The 19,179-nt window shown below is 44.1% G+C and overlaps 1 protein-coding gene across 8 annotated transcripts in view; it reads left to right on the top strand.

The window, feature by feature from the left end:
• The window catches only part of PTBP3 (polypyrimidine tract binding protein 3), a 108,563-nt gene that overhangs the window by 49,997 nt on the left and 39,387 nt on the right, over positions 1-19,179 (top strand). For 5 of the 8 annotated variants that reach the window (XM_025208984.1, XM_025208986.1, XM_025208983.1 and 2 more), the window contains one exon: positions 9,294-9,369. In XM_025208984.1, coding sequence (XP_025064769.1) covers positions 9,294-9,369 — 76 coding nt within the window. Of the gene's footprint in view, positions 1-9,293; positions 9,370-18,313; positions 18,428-19,179 lie in introns of those variants that run through there. The other 3 variants (XM_025208988.1, XM_025208987.1, XM_025208990.1) reach the window with 1 other exon arrangement.

Here is a 19,179-nt window from a genome sequence, read left to right as displayed (position 1 = left end):
CCCCCCACTGCCCCCCCCCCCCTTAGTTCATGTTTTATGAAAATTTAACAGCAAGTTTTAGTTATTGTTACTTGAAGCATGTTTTAATCTTGGGCAGTAATGCGGGGTTTTTTTTGTTTTAATTATTATTTTTTATTCTTTTTGGATTCTTTTTCTATATGGGACAAAACACAACTTCTTAACTTTCCATTCAGCTAAGCTACTTTTTTTTTTTGGTACGTGACAAACCAAAGTTTACCTTTTTATACTTTTTAATTTAAAAACCTCAATCACGTAGAATGATATTCATAGCTTTTCCTATTTAAAATACAAAATTATGTTTACAATCTATATAATTTTTAGACATGTTAAGTGTCTAATATGAAAGCATGTTAAAACCTAGACAGGATGTTATCCATTTAAGTATAGCAGGCATTTGTAGCTGACAAAAGAGAAAAGAATAAGATGCTGGTGGAAGACTAAAAGGACATGGCTGTAGTAATGGAGAAAATTGTCACGGTTTTATATTTGAAAATATGGTTGTACTTAGCCAATGCTGATTATGCTTTAAATAACTATCACAATTTTTAAATAATTTTTGAAGAACTTTGAACACAAGTATCCTGCTTTTGGCTTAGTCTTTGATAAATCAGAGATATGGGATAAATTTAATTTAATCAATGAAGGAATCTTTGACTTCTGAGATTGAGGTTATATGAACGTGCTGTTTCTGTAGGTGGGTTTTTTCATTCATTTTAGAGATGCTAATTTCCTTGTAAGCCTTTGAGCATAACGCATACTAAAAACTTTCTGGTGTATAAAAACTACAAAAGAAGATTTACAATCAGTTTTGAGTCTTGACTTCAGAGAAGGCATCTTAAAAGATCGTATTTGATTTTTACAATCATTAATATAAAAATATCTTTGACTCTGCCTACACAAAGAAATTAACTAACTTAGCTAGAGCAGAATAATGTATTTTGTTACAGCTCTTCTGGAATCATTGCCTCTGTGGATGGTCTGTGCTGGAATAAATTTGAGCATCTTTTCCTCCTGCCTCTTCTACCCCTACCCCTTCCCCTCCATGCCATTTCTGTAACACACTTGCTGTTCCCAGAGCATTACCATCTGACTCCTGATGTAGTTATCATTAGAGCAATACTCATTTGAAAAAAAGCCCTTGAAACAGGTGTATCTGATCTGTTTAGGTCTTCCTCACGGCCTAATACTTGTTGCTATAGAAGTGTTATCAACAAAACATAAAATGGTGTCACGAATTAAGCAAGATGGAAAGTCTTTTCTGTGGGTTCTGGTTTACCTACTGCATTTTTTAGTGTATTACCTGAGACTGGCCACACAATCCAAATGGAGCCTCACCAATATGGAACAGCACAGGAGAATATTCCTGAGTGTTTCTTGCTTGTAATGCTAGTGTTAATATCCCAGCATGACACTTTTTCTCTCTCTCTCTCTCTCTCTTTTGGACTAGAATCACATTCACTTGTATTTGTGATTACACTGAAACTTCCAGATCGTTTTCTTCAGTATCGTTGCATAGCAAGTGATCTCCCTTTTGTATTTGATTTCTCCTTCCTAAGTGCATTGCTTTCAAATTCTGAGCCTGTCCAAAGGGTTTAAAAGCCCTGTCATCTTGTTCTTGTATGCAAATCACAGAGCTGTACTTTTTATTCCATTATCCAAGTCACTGAGGAATATGTTAGCTAGGACTGACCCTAAGACAGAGCAATAGAATCACAGAAAATTAGGGTTGGAAGGGACCTCAGGAAGCCATCTAATCCAACCCCCTGCTCAAAGCAGGATTATTTCCAACTAGATCATCCCAACCAAGGCTTTGTTTAGCCAGGTCTTAAAAGCCACCAAGGATAGAGAGTCCACAAGGACTCCAAGGATAGAGAGTCTCTAGGTAACCCCTTCCAGTGCTTCATCCCCCTCTTAGTGAAAAAGTTTTTTCCTAATATCTGACCTAAACTCTCCTTGCTGCAACTTGAGACCATTGCCCCTTGTACTGTCATCTGTCCCCACTGAGAACAGTCCAGCTCCATCCTCTTTTGGAACCCCCCTTCAGGTAGTTGAAGGCTGCTATAAAATCACCTATCAGTCTTCTCTTCTGCAGATTAAATAAGCTCAGTTCCCTCAGCTTCTCCTCAGAAGTCATGTGCCCCAGCCCCCTAACCATTTTTGTTGCCTTCCGCTGGACTCTTTCCATTTTGTCCACATCCTTTCTGTAGTGGTGGTCCAAAACTGGACTCAGTACTCCAGATGTGGCCTCACCAGTGCACAATACAGTGGAATAATTGATTCCATTGATCTGGTGACAGCATTTCTAATGCAGCCCAGTATGCCATTAGCCTTCTTGTCAACAAGGGCATGCTGCTGACTCATATTTGGCTTATTGTCCACTGTAAGCCCCAGGTCCTTGTCTGCAGAGTTGCTGCTTAGCCAGTTGGTCCCAAGCCTGTAGTGGTGCATGGGATTATTCCATCCTAAATGCAGGATTTTGCACTTGTCCTTGTTGAATCTTGAGATTTCTTCTGGCCAATCTTCCAATGTGCCTAGGTCACTGAATCCTAGCCCTACCTTCTAGCACAGCGGTGGGCAAAATGTGGCCATGGGCTGGATGCGGCCTGCCAGGCCACTCTATCCAGCTTGTGGGGTCCCTAAAAACTTTGAAAATTAATATTTATCTGCCCCAGGTTTCCTGTTATGTGGCCCTTGGTGGCTTGCCAAAATTCTGTAAGTGGCCCTCCACCTAAAATAATTGCCCACCCCTGTTCTAGCATATCTACTACACGCCCCAGCTTAGTGTCACATGCGGACTTGCTCAGGGTACACTTAATCCCATCTTCCAGATGATTAATGAAGATATTGAGCAAAACCAGCCCCAGGACCAGCCCTGGGGGCACTTCACTTAATACCAGCTGCCAAACAGACCTCGAGCCATTGATAACTACCTGTTGAGCCTGACTGTCCAGCCAGCTTTCAGTCCAGCAGTCAGGTTGGTCAGGCATGATCTGCCCTTGTTGAATCCGTGCTTACTGTTTCTGATCACTTTCTTCTCCTCCAAATGCTTATAAAGGGATTTCTTGAGGACCTGCTCCATGCTTTTTCTGAGGTAAAGCTGACTGGGCTGTAGTTCCCTGGATCCTTCTTCCATTTCCTAAAGTTGGCACTACATTTGTCCTTTTCTAGTTGTCTGAGACCTTCCCCTTTTGGGCAGGAGTTCTGAAAGATAATAGCCAGCGGCTCTGCAATCGCATCAGCCAACTCTCTCAGCAACCTCAGATGCATTGCATCTGGCTCTGTGGACTTGTTCATGTCCAGCTTTTCTAAGTAGCCCCTAACCTGTTCTGTCACCATTGAGGGCTGCTGACCTTCTCCCCAAACTATGCTGCCTGGTGCAGTAGTTTGGGAGTTGACCATGCCTGTGAACACCAAGGTGAAAAAGTACTTAAGCCTTTTCCTCATCTGTCTCTAGGTTGCCTTGTGAATAAAGAACCCACACTTCCCCCGACCTTCTTGTTGCTACCATGCTTATAGAAACCCTTCTTGTTACCCTTCATGTCCCTTGCTAGCTTCAACTCCAATTTCACTTTGGCCTTCCTGGTTTCATCCCTGCATGCCCAAGCAATATTTATACTCCTCCCTAGTCATCTGTCCAAGCTTCTATTTCTTGTAAGCTTCCTTTTCGTGTTTAAGCTCACTGAAAAGTTCTCTGCTAAACCAAGCTGGTTGCTATTTTTCCTGCACATCGGGATGGCTTGTTCCTGCACCCTCCTTATGGTTTCTTCAAAATGCATCCAGCTTTCTTAGATTCTTTTCTCCCTCAGACTGGCCTTCCAGGGGATCCTTCCCATCCATTCCCTGAGGGAGTTAAAGGACTTCCTTTTTGTAGTCCAGGGTCTTTACTCTGCTGCTCTCCTTTCTTCCTTTTGTTAGGATCCTGAACTCAATCATTTCATGGTCCCTGCTGCCCAAATTGCCATCCACTTCTACATCCCCCATGAATTCTTCCCTGTTTATGAGCAGCAGGTCAAAAAGAATATAGCCCCCCATTGGACTCTCTAACACTTACACCAGGAAGTTGTTCCCAGTGCTCTCCAAAAGCTTCCTGGATTGCCCTCCCAGCAAATGTCAGGGTGATTTGAAGTCCCCCATGAGAACCAGGCCTGTGATTGGGGAAACTTCCCCTAGTTGTCTGAAGAAAGCCTCATCTACCTTATCATCCTGGTCTGGTGGTCTGTGGCAAACCCCAACACAATCTCACCCTTGTTGTTCTCCCCTCTCACCTTAACCCAGAGACTTTCAGCAGGCCTATCTCCAGTTTTATGCTGGAGCTTTAAGCAGTCATAAAACTCCTCTTCTTGTCTGCCCGTCCTTCCTGAACAGTTTGTACCCATCCATGACCATGCTCCAGTCATACGAGCTATCCCACCAAGTCTATTGTTCCAATCATGTCATAGTTCCTTGACTCTGCAAGGACTTCTAGTTCTTCCTCCTTGTTTCCAGGGCTCTGTGCATTCCTTGTGTACAGGCACCTGAGGCAACTAGCCAACTGCCCTGCTTTCTCAGGAAGAATGAGTCCTCCTCCCTTGGTGCCCCTGCCTCCTTTTACTTTCTCCAGGTCTTCCATTTCCTCGTTTACCTCAGGGATTTGTTCTCCATCCCTTGGTGAACCAGTTTAAAGCCCTTCTCACTAGGTCAGTGAGCCTGTCTGCGAAGATGCTCTTCCCTCTCTTCATGAGCACAGGGGACTCCATTTGAATTGGCCTCCCATTTGACAGGAAACCACTGATATTGGTACTCTTAAAGAGGGATTAGTTGTGCATGCACCTCATGGTAATTTAATCTAGACTTCTTTTTCTACTTTCTTATGAGAATGCCATGAGACACAATATCAGAAGCCATATCCCTATCTACTAGGCCAACTGTCAAATCTATCTTATTTCTTCCTTTCATCTGACAGGACTTTGTATTTGACAACTGCCATGTTGATTGCTAATAACTAACCTTTTTATCACTTGCCATAGACGGAGGCTGTAACCCCCTCACCCCCCATCACACACACCTAGTGTAGCATTATGAATGGATTTGTGAACCCCACGGAAATCCAGTTGGAAGAGCTGATATCACATTGGAACTGGGATTGTGAGCTGACTGGGAGAGTAGAATCATGAGCAAAGAAAGATCGGAAATCACTTGATCTGAATGCTTTTGATACCTCTATGGAGACTGAAATTAGGCTGGCTACTCTGTAATTCCTTAGGTCTTCCTCTTTCCCATTGTTAAAACTGTGTGTGTGCGACTTTCTGCTGTTCTCTGGGTTTTACCTCGCCCTCTGTGAGTCCTCAAAATTAGTTTCTGCTAATTCTAAAAGTAATTTAGGGTGAATTTTGTCAAGTCTTGTTGATTTGACTAGATCTAATTTATCTAAACATCCCTTAATAAGTTTTCTAGAGCCCATGGCCCTCTCTTGGAGGTAACACAGATGACATGAGTTGTGCTTTGTATTGTAGAACAAAAAGGAGTTTATTAAGTGGTCAGTTGAGACCCTCAGCAATTTTCAAGTGGTCCGCGAAATAAAAAGTTTGAGAACCACTGAACTAGAGGATCCATCGGAAACCAACACTGATCAAGGCTACAGTACATTTACAACCTGTCTAATTGAAATATCTTCTGCGTACACAAAGTTTGGTTATAGAAGCCATTATGTGCCATCCTAGGACAAGCAATGCAAAAAGATCTTTAATATCATCAAGCGATATAATGACCCTGCAACTTAAAAAGAACTACAGAACAGCTGTCTGCCACATTGAATAATATCAGAAAGGAGAGATGGCTTACTGCCATAGAAGGATTGAAGATGACCCACTCTAGCATGGAGCACCATTAACAGTGTGCTCTTTCCAGCTCTTGTCCTGTACACTTTCACCAATTTTAAGCAACAGGCAAAGGCAAACATAGAATTTATGTTATCTTAAACTTGAGCAACTCTATTTGTTGCAAATAAAAGAAATTGCTCTGTACTCTTGATAAGTGAGTTCTTTGTTACTACCCTGTAAGGCAGCTTTATAGTTTTAGATTTGGAGGCCCTCTTGTTTGGAACCATGTCTTCCGTTTACTATTTTTAACTGGAATAAAAATTTGGCATCAGGATGCCTTCTGCAAATGTTAATAATATGGAGAAATGCAGTCTCCAGAGTCTGTGTAGGGCCTTATGCTACATACTTCAGGTCTTGCACGTGGCTATCTTGAAGGGAAATGAAATCAGTACACCTAAATATGAATGGTGGAGGAACTCCATAACAGTGTAGCAAGAGTAGTCCACATGTCCAGGCATTGTTCTGTATTATTGATTTGTAAAGTAGTTTTCTAACAAAAGTATTGTTATAGCCATTGGCATCTGGCTCTATAATGGCTGTTTTTGGGAAGACATTAAAACAGACCAATTAATGTAAATGGTCAGATTTTTCATGCTAAAATTTAGATTGGAATAAGGAATTTAGTTTTTTGGGAATGAACAAATTTGTACTATTTGCAAACTTTTGTAATGTATTAATAAAGCTGCAGATGTGCATCTCATCAAGTTTGTTACTGATGGTTTCTTTCCTGAGAAGTTTTCCTGAATGTCAGGATGGATTAAAATCTATGCCTTTAAACTACTAAGTCTTTTTTTAAAAATTAAATGCAATATTGATAGCATATGTTGAAATCTTAACTTGTAATTTATTATTCATTCAAGTAATGTTACCATATTTACTTGAATAAAAGATTTTTTTTTTCCTCCAACCAGCATGTGAAAGAAAACCCTATGTCATACATTTGCATATAAGGAAACCTCTTTAAATACATTGCATAGCATTAAAATGTTGCCAAAAGCAGTCTGTACTCACTAACGGAAACCAGCCATAAAACCACCAACACTAAGCATGACTATAAGGCACATGACCCACATTGGGTAAACCTGTGAATGGAAACCTACCAGAAGAATAGGGTAGTACAGCCCATCTGAATAAGACGTTCGGTATTGCCCATGAAGTGCAGTCCCCCTCAGCACTAGCTCTTTTGACTTTGTATATATTTCAACTTCCTTTTTATTCCCACAGCAGAGCTGTGCCTTTCTTTTCCATTTTCATTAATTCCTGTTTCTTCGCCATTGTTAAGTATGTGGCAAACTTCATGAAACAGGGCCCCAAACAGTTCGCGGAGAAGAATCCCTCTGTTGCCTCCTCTCTCAGCCTGACGCATGTGAAAAGCGTGGCCCTGCCCTTCATGAGGTGATGCCCAACCAGGCTGCCATATGCCTCGTCTGCATGTAGGCAGACAAGGTTCTTTGGGTAAACTAAGATTGGTCTAATAAAAGATATCAGATTTACCCAAAGAACCTTGATTGCCTATGTCTGTAGACCAACATGGCTACAACCTACACCCGTCATCTACATAAAAATATGTGGAGCATCCCAGGACTTGACAAAAACACTGGTTCCAGTCATGAGTGGGGGACTAATTAGCACATGGATCCTGGTGGGGGGTATGTGGAGTACATGCATACTGAGCATTGCTGATCTGTGGGGTCACCATGGCTTGAAACTGATTGTGGTAAGGCCAGCCCAGTGAACTCAGTGGTACATCATGAGTCTTTTGGCTTTGGACTAATGCACCTTTTGTATTCTATATCCATTAGGCCTGTATGAAGCAAGGTAATAATTATCTTTTCTTTTGGAATCCTTGGGGCCTGCTAAACTCAATGACTGCAGTAGTTTTTAGTGGGGCTATCTTTAAAGAGTATTCCAAAGCTGAATGAGAGTGAAATTTACCTGGCTGTTAGATTCCTGAAGTCAGTATTGTTTTGGTTTTGCTTGTCAGGTATTACAGTTAATTCCTATTCAGTTTCAGGTGTAATTCAAGGCATCATTTCTTGGTTTGGAAAGGTTTACATAGTTTTGTCTCGATTGTTTAGGGGAACATCCTCTTTTAGTATGTTCTGTAGCAGAAGTTGTAATCAACTGGAATGAATAGCTTAATATCCAAACACTCACAGCATGCCTTTTTTAATGAAGGGTCCTTGTCTCTTGGATTCCCCTTTCCCAATAATGGCTGAGGCATCTCTTCAGTGGTACACTTCAGGCATGTGATTTAATTTTTAATAATATGCTTAAGTTCATCCTGATTCAGAAATGCATATTCTTCAGGGAGACTCTCTATTGCAAAAGCTACTTTTACAGATGTTAATATATAAACTGAACACATGCTTCTTCCCATGTGAAGCATGAGTTTAAGTGCCATTGACAAGATGTAACTTAAGTTAAACAAGTACTCAAACGCTGTGTTGAATCACAGCCTTAGTCCATCTGCTGGCCCCTATGCTTTTGAACACTTTTGCAGAAAGTAATTCAGTAATGTGAAGCCTTTTTCTTCCTGAGAAGTTAACTACTATTTTTTTTCCTGTTTCAGAAGGAAAAGGGGCAGAATGAATGTGATTTATTTTATTTTTTTTAATGACATGTTAAGTTGGTTATGTAATTAAAGGCATGCATTTGTTGGTTGATGTTTGATATTTTTTTCAGTGAAAATGTTTTCTGTTCTGAATTTCCACAGAAAAAAAATCAAAGTTTTTAAGCAAAAGTTTTTGTAGGTATTAATCACAACATGGATAGATATTTGCCACCATGTAACATTAAGGATTTGTTAGCTTTTGAAAATTGTTCCTGGAAAGCACAATTCATTGTGAAGAATGCTGCTCTATTTTGCACGTGTTGCTGTTGCGCATTATGAGAAGACACTATGCCTTATAAACATGTTGCTACTTGTGCAATCATGCATATCAATCCAAAATGGTTCCTCTTTTGTATTGCTTAAATCGGGGGTTTCTGTTGTGTAGCATGAGTCAGGTTGGGGTACAGACATGCATCACAGCAGCAGATAGGACTTAAATTATTATTTAATAGAGTCCTTGTGATACCTATTTTATGCAAGACATGATCAAATCAGTTTGCATATTGTTACATTCTGTTCCTCTTGAAATAGCCTTTTTATAGTAGAAGAAGCAGTAGATTAGTTATCAGTGTAATACAGCTAAACTCATGGTAAAATTTCAGTAAATTGAAATGGGACCAGTCAGAGTTGTGTGGCTACCCAAACACTTTAATTTGCATTTTTCTTTGTTCCTGAAGCATTGTTGTGCAATAAGCAGTGTGCATTATGGTACAGTAGGAAGTATAGTGATATAAGTGTAATAACTAAGTGGACCATTATCCAGAAAACCTTTACTAATAATCTTGCATTTTGTTTTTCAGCGTGGATCTGACGAGCTTCTTTCTTCTGGTATCACTAACGGGCCTTTTACCATGAACAATTCTACTCCAGCTACAGGTATACCAAAACTATTAATCTATCATGCTTTTAATGTTCTTCTTTGTAAGTGTGCTTTCAGGGATTTTCTGCTTTTTGTTTCTGCTCATAAAATGATTACAAAAGAAGTTTTAAATTACAAGCAAAACCTACAGCAAAGACCATAGAAACTTTAAGGGGAAAAGGACTTTACAGAAGCTTTAGTCAGAATTGTGTCAAGGAAATCTAAAATTTCACCAATACCATGGGTCAAGGGTTATTTATGCTTAATAGGCGTAATTAAACTAGTAATCTGTGAGAGATTTTCATAGCCCTTAATTAATTGTCTTCAGCATTTCAAAATTGTTGGGGGGGGGTGGAATTTAAGTATCTGAACATTCTTAAAATTATGAAGGTATAGGACATTCAGTTCTAGTGTTTGCTCACAGAATTTCTGAACCTCAGAGAGGTATTTCATCATAATCGAATTAGACACACATAAGTTTGGAAAATTTTTGCTTAATTTCTTTTCCCTTTTAAATAGAAGAAGCTTCTGTTTGTCTTAAATTTAGGGTTGTCTTAGATTTGAGTAAATATAGTACCACTGCCTTTTGAGCTGCAGAATTTATCGCCAGTATAGTCGCTCGTGTAAAACGTAACTCACCATGAAGTAGTTATAGAGTCTAAAAAATATGAGATATTGGCTCCTGACAAGTTTAAGGAAACTCCAGTCCCCTGTTAACAAATCTGCCTATATCATGGGTAGGCAGAATGTGGCCCGCAGGGCCCCTAAAAAATTTAGAAAATTAATATTTATTTGCCCCTAGCTGCCTGTCAAGGGGCCCTTGATGGCTTGCCAAAACTCAGTAAGTGACCCTCCACCCAAAATAATTATCTGCCTCTGGCCTACGTGTTAAGAAGAATACATGGTAGATACCTCAGTGGGACTATAAGGGCTCATAGTGGGATGCAACCTCTCCGTGATAGAGAGACATATCTGCAGGAGTACTTTTCTCATTGAATAATTTTGATCTCATAGTTTCATAGTAGGTAGGGTCGGAAGGGACCTGAGCAGATCATCAAGTCTGACTCCCTGTGATGGGCAGGAAAGAATGCTGGGGTCAGATGACCCCAGCTAGGTGATTATCTAGCCTCCTTTTGAAGACCCCCAGGGTAGGAGCGAGCACCACTTCCCTTGGAAGTTGGTTCCAGATCTTAGCCTCCCTGACTGTGAAGTAGTGCCTCCTGATATCTAGCCTGAATCTACTCTCGGTCAACTTATGGCCATTATTCCTTGTTACTCCCGGTAGTGCTTGAGGGAACAGGGACTCTCCCATTGCCTGCTGGTCCTCCTTGGCCAGTTCGTAGACAGCCACCAGATCCCCTCTCAGCCTGATCTTTTGGAGGCTGAACAGGTTCAGGTCCTGTAGCCTCCGCTCGTAGGGCCTGCCTTGCTGCCCCCTGATCAAGCAAGTGGCCCTCCTCTGGACCCTCTCCATGCTGTCCACATCCCTCCTGAAATGCGACGTGCAGAACTGGACGCAGTACTCCAACTGCGGCCTGACCAGTGTCGCATAGAGGGGGAGGATCGCCTCCTTGGACCTGCTCGTGATACATCTGTGGGTGCATGACAAGGTGCAGTTAGCCTTCCTGACCGCGTCCCCACATTGACGGCCCATGTTCATTTTGGAATCAATAATGACTCCAAGATCCTTTTCTGCCTCTGTGCTGACTAGAAGGGAGTTCCCCAGCCTGTAGGTATGCTGTTGGTTCTTCCTCCCCAGGTGAAATACCCTGCACTTGTCAGTATTGAGTCCCATCCTGTTCTCATCTGCCCATCCCTGTAACCTGTCTAGATCTAGTTTCAGCCTGTCCCTCTCCTTCAGCATGCCCACTTCTCCCCACATTTTAGTGTCATCCACGAATTTGAACAAGGTGCTTTTCACCCCCTCTTCCAAGTCACTGATGAAGATGTGGAACAGTACAGGCCTGAGGACCGAGCCCTGGGGGACCCCACTGCCCACATCCCTCCAGGTTGAAAAAGACCCATCCACCACCACTCTCTGGGTGCAGCCCTCCAGCTAATTTGGGACCCATCTGACTGTGTAGGCATCGATGCCACAATTGTCTAATTTCTTAACGAGAATGGGGTGAGAGACAGTGTCAAAGGCCTTCCTAAAGTCCAGAAAGACTACGTCCACCACGATACCTGCATCCAAGGATTTTGTGACCTGGTCATAGAAGGCTACCAGGTTGGTCTGACAGGACCTGCCTCGAATGAACCTATGTTGGTTGCCCCTAAGCATGATCTCCCCTGCTTGCCCCTCGCAGATGTGCTCCTGGATAATTTTCTCAAAGAGCTTTCCCAGAACCAAGGTAAGACTAACGGGCCTGTAGTTTCCTGTCTCCTCCTTCTTCCCTTTTTTGAAAATGGGGACCACATTGGCCCTTTTCCAGTTCTCTAGCACCTTACCAGAGTACCATGAGTGCTCGTAAAGCTGTGCCGGGGTTCCGCAATGACCTCTAGTCATTCCCTTAGCGCTCTGGGGTGGAGATCGTCAGGACCTGCTGACTTAAACACGTCTAGACCCACCAGACGTTCCCTGACTAGGTCCTCACTGACCCTGGGCCTGGCAGTGCCTCCCCTGGGTCCGTTGGGGATCCCAGTGCGGGGGATGCCCTGGTCCTTGCTCAAAAAGATGGAGGCAAAGAAATTGTTAAAGAGGTTAGCTTTGTTGTCTGGTGTGACCACCAGATTTCCTAGCGTATCCTGCAGAGGCCCTACATTATCCGGTACCTTTTTACCCGCTATGTATTTAAAAAAGAACTTCTTGTTATCCTTGATCCAGGTCGCTAGTCCCAGAACTATCTGCGCCTTAGCCTACCTAACAGCCCCCCTCCAATCTTGGGCAATGGAGGTATACTCCTCCTTGGTGATGGCCCCTCTCTTCCATTGGGTGTACGACTCCTTTTTAGCTTTGAGACGTTTGTGGATGCTTTTGGTGAGCCATGGGGACTTTTGAGCACTCCTGTCCCCTTTGATCCGCGTGGGGATTGTCACCCTTTGGGCTTGGAGGATCGTCTCCTTACATGGTAGATATGTTCCAGATTCCAGAATCTGACAATGGGACAGTTTAACAGAGGAAAAAAAGGAGTTCCTTCCAATCCCCATGCATTAACCAACAAAGCCCAGAAGCAAGAGAAATACCCCTAGTAGAATACAGGCACAGGTATGCCCAGAGCATCCCTGATCAGTGGCTATCCAACATTCTTGAGCATCTCTAGTGCTGGAGAGTCCCCAGCTTCTGTAGGCAGTCTATTCACTGCCTCACTGTTCTAACTGTGAAGAAGTTTTCCTGATACCCTGTCTAAACCTACTTCGCTGCAACTTCAGGTCATTGGTCCATGCAGCAAAAGAAAACAAGGTGTTCTTTCTCTCTTGTATGGCAGCCCTTCAGGTATTTGAAGGCTATCGTCACGTCTCTTCTTAACTGCCTTTTCCACAAACTGAACATACCTATTTCCTTCAGTCTCTTCTCGTATGGCTTGCCTTCCAATTCTTCATCATTTTTGTCAGTACCTATGGACTCTCTCTAACTTCTCCATGTCCTTTTTAAAATGTGGAGGCCAAAATTGTACAGAATACTTTAAATGAGGCCTATCCAGTGCTAAGTAAAGGGTGCCTTACACCTAATGCTCCTGTTCATGCAGCCAAAACATGTTTTTGCCTGTCATGCAGCTGCATCACAGCGCAGTTTGTGTTCCACCAGAATTCCTAGAACATATTCCATAGTGCTGCCATCCGGTGAGGTACCCCTATCCTCCCAACGTGTTTGCAGTCCTTCCTAAGTTCATGTCATCTTCAGACTTTCTGAAAAAGCGTTCAGTGCCACCAGCCAAATCATTAATAAATGCATTGACTAGCTCTGGGCCCAGGGTAGACCCCCGTGGGACTCCCGTTCTGGCATGGATCCATTTATACTTACCCTTTGCGTGCAGTTAGAGGCAGTTGCCCATCCACCATATAGTACTTCTGTCTAGTTTGCATTTCTCCCAATTTGTTTTTGAGAAGATGGGGGGACTTGAATCACCCTGACATCTGCTAGGAGGGCAATAATAGCAGTGCACAGGCAATCTAGGTGCTGGGGACAACTTACTGGTCCAAGTGTTGGAGGGGCCATGCTCTTCTTGATCAGCTGCTCACAAAAAGGGAAATATTGGTGGGGGATGTAGAAGTGGATGGCAATTAGGGCAGCAGTGACCATGATATGATTGAGTTCAGGATCCTGACGGAAGGAAGGAAGGAGAGCAGCAGAGTAAAGATCCTGGACTTCAGAAAAGCAGAGTTGGACTCCCTCAAAGGGTAGGATCCCCTAGGAGGCCAGTCTGAGGGGGAAAGGAGTCCAGGAGAGCTGGATGTATTTTGAAGAACCTTGCTGAGAGTGCAGAAACAAACCATCCCAGTGTGCAGGAAGAATAATAAATATGGCAGACAACCAGCTTGGCTTAGAAGAGAACTCTTCCATGAGCTTAAACACAAAAAGGAAGCTTACAAGAAGTGGAAGCTTGAACAGATGACTAGGGAAGAGTATAAATATTGCTTGGGCATGCAGGGATGAAACCAGGAAGGCCAAAGTGCAGTTGGAGTTAGCAAGGGATGTGAAGGGTAACAAGAACGATTTCTACAAGTATGTTAGCAACAAGAGGAAGGTCATGGAAAGTGTGTGTCCCTTACTGAAAGGGAGGCAACCTAGTGACAGATGATGAGGAAAAGGCTTAAGTACTCAACAACCTTTTTCACCTGGCCATTATCTTTCAAAACTCATGGCCATCGGGGAAGGTCCTGGACAACTGGAAAAGGGCAACTGTAGTGCCAAGTTTAAGAAAGGGAAGAAGGATCCAGGGAACTACAGACCAGTCAGCCTCACCTCAGCCCGTGGTAAAATCATGAAGCCAAATCCTCAAGGAACCCATTTCTAAGCACTTGGCGGAGAAGAAAGTGATCACAGGAACAGTCAGCATGGATTCATTAAGGGCAAGTCATGCCTGACTAATCTGATTGCTTCTGTGGATATCGGGAGATCAGTGGACATGATGTACCTTGACTTCAGTGAGGCTGTTAATACAGTCTCCCACAGCATTCTTGCAAGAATGCTAAGGAAATATTGGTTGATTGGATGAATACAAAGGTGGATAAAAAGCTGGCTGGATCATCAGGCTCAACTGGTATAGTGAGCAATGGCTCGATGTCTAGTTGGCAGCTGGTATCAAGTGAAGTGCCCCAGGGGTTGGTCCTGGGGCCAGTTTTGTTCAGTATGTTCATTAACCATCTGGAAGATGGGGTGGAGTGCACCCTCAGCAAGTTAGCAGGTAACACCAACTGCGGGGAGTACTAGATACGCTGGAGGGTAGGGCTAGGATATAGAGTGAGTTAGACACATTGGAAGATTGGGCCAAAAAAAGTCTTATGAGTAGTGTTCTGCATTTTCAGTTTTTATTTAAAAAAAAAAAAAAAAATCCAGGAATTTTTCAGGGGTTATTTTCCAAACACAAAAACTGGGTTGAAATCGGGATAAAAGGAAGAAAAGGAAAAAAAATCGGTTTAAATCAGGGAAAATTATATCTTCCCATGGCAGTGAGGGAGGGAGAGAGGGAGGGTGGGACTAGGGAAGGGGGGGGGGGGGGTAGCATAGCCCCTTGGTAGCTCCTGGGGCTGCAGCAGGGAGTGAAGCGGAGGGAACTGTCCGTGGTTGTGGGGCAGGGGGCACGGCTATTGCTGCTACATGCATCCTAGGAGGGCTGTGGGGCTGTGCCGGGGTATTCTTGGTGGGTGCGTACCCCCAGATCTGTGTGCAGGATGAGAGCAGGCTGCCACTGCAGGCTGGGGCCAGTGGTGGCACCAGGCTCTTCCTGGTGTTCAGGGCAGGCATCAGCCTGCGCTCGTCTGGTGCGCAGATCAGGGGTACACGCCCCCCAGGAAGAGCCCGGCACAGCCCCCCAGCCCGCAGCCCTCCCGGGGTGCACACAGCAGCAAGAGCCATGCCTCCCCACTGTGTGCTCTGCACCCACTGACTTACAGGTCCCTCTGCAGCTGGCAGCTGGTCCCTCCTGGGGCTGCCACAGCAGGGGCTGAGGTGAGTGGGAACAAGCGGAGCACCAGGGGATATGGGGCGCGTTGCAGCTTGTCCCTGCTCACTCCGCCCCTGCTGCAGTGGCCCTAGGAGCGGCCAACGCCAGCTGCCCTCACCACGGCACAGTCGCGCATGGCCAGAAGAGGGGAGGGAACGGGGAGACACCCAATCCCAACCCCAGCACTGGCACCTCCTGCCCCAACTGGGGTTAGAGCTGGGAACCCCACACCCCTGGTCACTGGTTCCAGTCCTGCAGGCCTGTGCAGAGCGGCTGGGTGCAGCACCCACCACAGGGAGCATGGCCGGGCTCTCCCGCCTGCCCCACCTGGCTGGGCTCACAGTTCCCAGTGCCCAGAGTAGGCTGGAGCCGCTGCGGTGCAGCTGAGACCTGCCTGCCCTGGGAGCGATTCCTGTGGTCCCTTCCACCTTGCCTGGGGTCAGAGCCAGGAGCCCTGCAACCCCAGGCAATGGCTCCAGCCACCCCCCTCTCTGTGTGCAGCTGCTGCCATACCCTTCCTTCCCTCCTGACCCTGCATCCTGCTGGAAACCTGTGCCTTGGGTAACCAGCACTTTTAACTTACTGGCACCCCCCAGCCATTCCCCACTCATGCTGGTTCACAGGGATTTTACTGTACCTGGTAAAATTGAGTGAACTAAAAAAAGGGTGTAAATCAGTTAAAAAAAAAAAAAAAAAAAAACCAAATAACTCCAATAAAAAAAAATCAGGGAATTTATTGGTGAAAATTGGTAAAAACTGAACACGCAGAGCACTACTCATGAGGTTCAACAAGGACAAGTGTAAAGTCCTGCACTTAGGACGTAAGAATCCCATGCACCACTACAGGCCTTGGACCAACTGGCTAAGCAGCAGCTCTGAAGAAAAGGACCCGGGATTTACGCTGGACAGTAAACTGAATATGAGTTAGCAATGTGTCCTTGTTGCCAAAAAAGCTTGCAGCATACTGGGCTGTATTAGTAGGAATATTCCCAAAAGATCAAGGGATGTAATTATTCCCCTCTGTTGTGCACTGTTGAGGCCAAATCTGGAGTGTCCAGTTTTGGGCCCCCCACTACAGAAAGGATGTGGACAAGTTGGAGAGGGTCTAGCAGAGGGATAACAAAAATGGTTAGGGGGCTGCAGCATGTGACTTCTGAGGAGAGGGTGAGGGAACTGGGATGATATAGTAGCAGAAGAGAAGACTAAGGGGGCATTTAATAGCAGTCTTCAACTACCTGAAGGGGGGTTCCAAAGAGGATGGAGCTGGACTGTTCTCAGTGGTGGCAGGTGGCAGGACAAGGAGCAATGGTCTCAAGTTGCAGCAAGGAAAGTTCAAGTTGGATATTAGGAAAACATTTCTCATGAGGGAGGGTAGTGAAGCACTGGAAGGGGTTATCTAGAGAGGTTGTGAAATCCCCATCCTTGGATGTTTTTAAGACCTGGCTAGACAAAGTATTGGTTGGGATGATCTAGTCGGAGATAGTCCTGCTTTGAGCAGGGGCTTGGACTAGGTGGCCTCCTGAGGTCTCTTCCAACCCTAATTTTGCATGATTCTATGCTTGTAAGGTCATGTGGGACTTTGTCAGAAACTTTGCTGAAGTACAGATATGCTGTACCCACTACTTTCCGTTTATCCACTGTTAGTGTCAAAGAAGATCAAATTTGTTTGACATGATTTGTTCTGAGTAAGTCCATGCTGGCTGCTTGTAATCAGCCTTTCCTTCTCCAGAGGCTTGCAAATGGCATTCTTTAGGATATGCTCCAGTAACTTCCCAGGTATTGATCTGTACTTCTCCAGGTTCTCCTTTTCTGCCTTTTTTAAACAGCGGCACTACGGTGGCCCTTTTCCTGTCTTCCACAACTTTATGAAGATCATTGCCAAGTGCTCCAAGATCTTGTGTGCTAGTTTTTTCAGGACCCTGGGATGAAGTTTCTGGCCCTGCTAGCTTGAATTCATTCAGACCCATCAGAACTCTCCAACTCTTCTCTTCTCTTATTTTATCCATCAACTTTTATCCAAATAACCCTTATTGGCTTTCTGGTTGCAGTCTAATTTTTTTTGTGAAGACTGAGGCAAAGTAGCTGTATTTAAAACAGGACTGTCCAACTGGTGACCCGAAGGCTGCATGTGCCCCTGCCAAGAGGTTAATATGTGGTCCACAGGCCCTGGTGGCCGCATACCTTGCTACTGAACAGCCCAGGGTAGTTATGTGCCATTGGCACAGTCCGTATATTGTGCAACCCCAGTGACTGCACATTGGTGCCGAAGATAGAGCTTTGATTTAAAACAAGTCAAAATACTTTCTAACTTGAAGTTTGAGGTCTTGTGATGTCTGTTTAAATGTACTTTTTGGTGAAAAAGGCAACGCATAGCATCTCAGTCTCTTACTCTGTGCTTTGTCATCAGAAATATCCTTCATTTTTCAGCTTCCTTCAATGCTGTGTTTGAGAGATACCATTTTGGAGGCTGAGAGATTATCCAGCTTTAATTTTTGTGATTTTGTCAGCATCTTGTTAGTTCTCCTTAGTTCAGTCAGTGACGTCTGGTTAGAAAAGAAAGGAACAGAGCTTTCCAGATGTGGCTAGATGGGGTCACTAACTAGGCTACTGGCCAAGAGCTAAAAGTTACTGTGCCGTCTTGTGTAAACTGGAGTCTAATGCCATGAGTCTTCAAACACTGGGGGTTATCAGGTTTTCAGCTGATTATAGTGCTGCCATATGCTAGAATACATTTCTGCTGTAACCCTGTAACCTGACAAGACTTTTGAATTCCAGACCATTTTTTACCATCTAGAGTGGTACCACTTCTTTCTTTTGCTAAGTCTCTTATTTCTGATGGAAATTACTGTCATTCCAGAACTGGACGTCCCTTGGATGGATGTTTCTGCTACTTTATCTAAGATCCATCTGGTACTGGAGCCTAAAGTGGCTTGCATCTTGTGGTGTCAGTGACTACCCTTTATACTTTGAGGTATAAGTTTCTACATGTTGTTATATCTCCTTTAAAATGTTGTCTATATCATTATCCTTGCATAGCAGCAGAGTCCCTCCTCCAAGGAGATTTTCTTCTTTACCTACTTTGAATGCTGGGTATAGTATTGGAAGTAGACTGATGTTAAGACTTGACATCTGTCATAAGAGGGGAAGTTGGGGATCATTTCTTAGCACATACCCTTCACGTAAGGGTGCAATCATTGCTGTCTTGGTGTCAGTGGGATCATCATTTCTTTTTCTTCACTCTGGCTCTCAATACAGTGGAATAGAGGGCGGAAGGTGGTTACCTTTTCCTCAGCCATTTCATCAAGAGCTCTGTCTCAGTGGGAGGAGAAATCTTGTAAAGAACGTGAGAATCAACACATTCCATTGGGCCCCATCTTTGCCATTGCTAAGTAAAGCTGTGACTCGTCTCACATCCTCAGTAAACTGTTTTCAGGGTCTCGGAGGAGTTCCCTAGAAGAATAGCAGGCAGTTTTGAGATTTCCCTCCTGAACTTCATGCCTGTTACTTCAAAGCTGTTTAGTCATGCCTGTTAATAAGGGCACTCTTGAGCACATTATGGATATACGTTAGACCCCAGGATCTACTTTGGTGATATCTACAAGGACAGATGGGGAGGTGCCAGGTCACATTTAAGGTTTAGGAGTACTTCAGAATATGAACCTGGTCCCTGAATCTTTGCAGCTGACAAGATGTCTGTTACCTGGAGGACATGCTGCCGCCCCC

The sequence above is a fragment of the Alligator sinensis genome, unplaced genomic scaffold (genome assembly GCF_000455745.1).
Source record: "Alligator sinensis unplaced genomic scaffold, ASM45574v1 scaffold371_1, whole genome shotgun sequence".
In the NCBI taxonomy this organism is placed as follows: Eukaryota; Metazoa; Chordata; order Crocodylia; family Alligatoridae; genus Alligator; species Alligator sinensis.
Note: the sequence above shows the minus strand (reverse complement) of the source record. Positions and strands in the feature narration are given on the sequence as shown.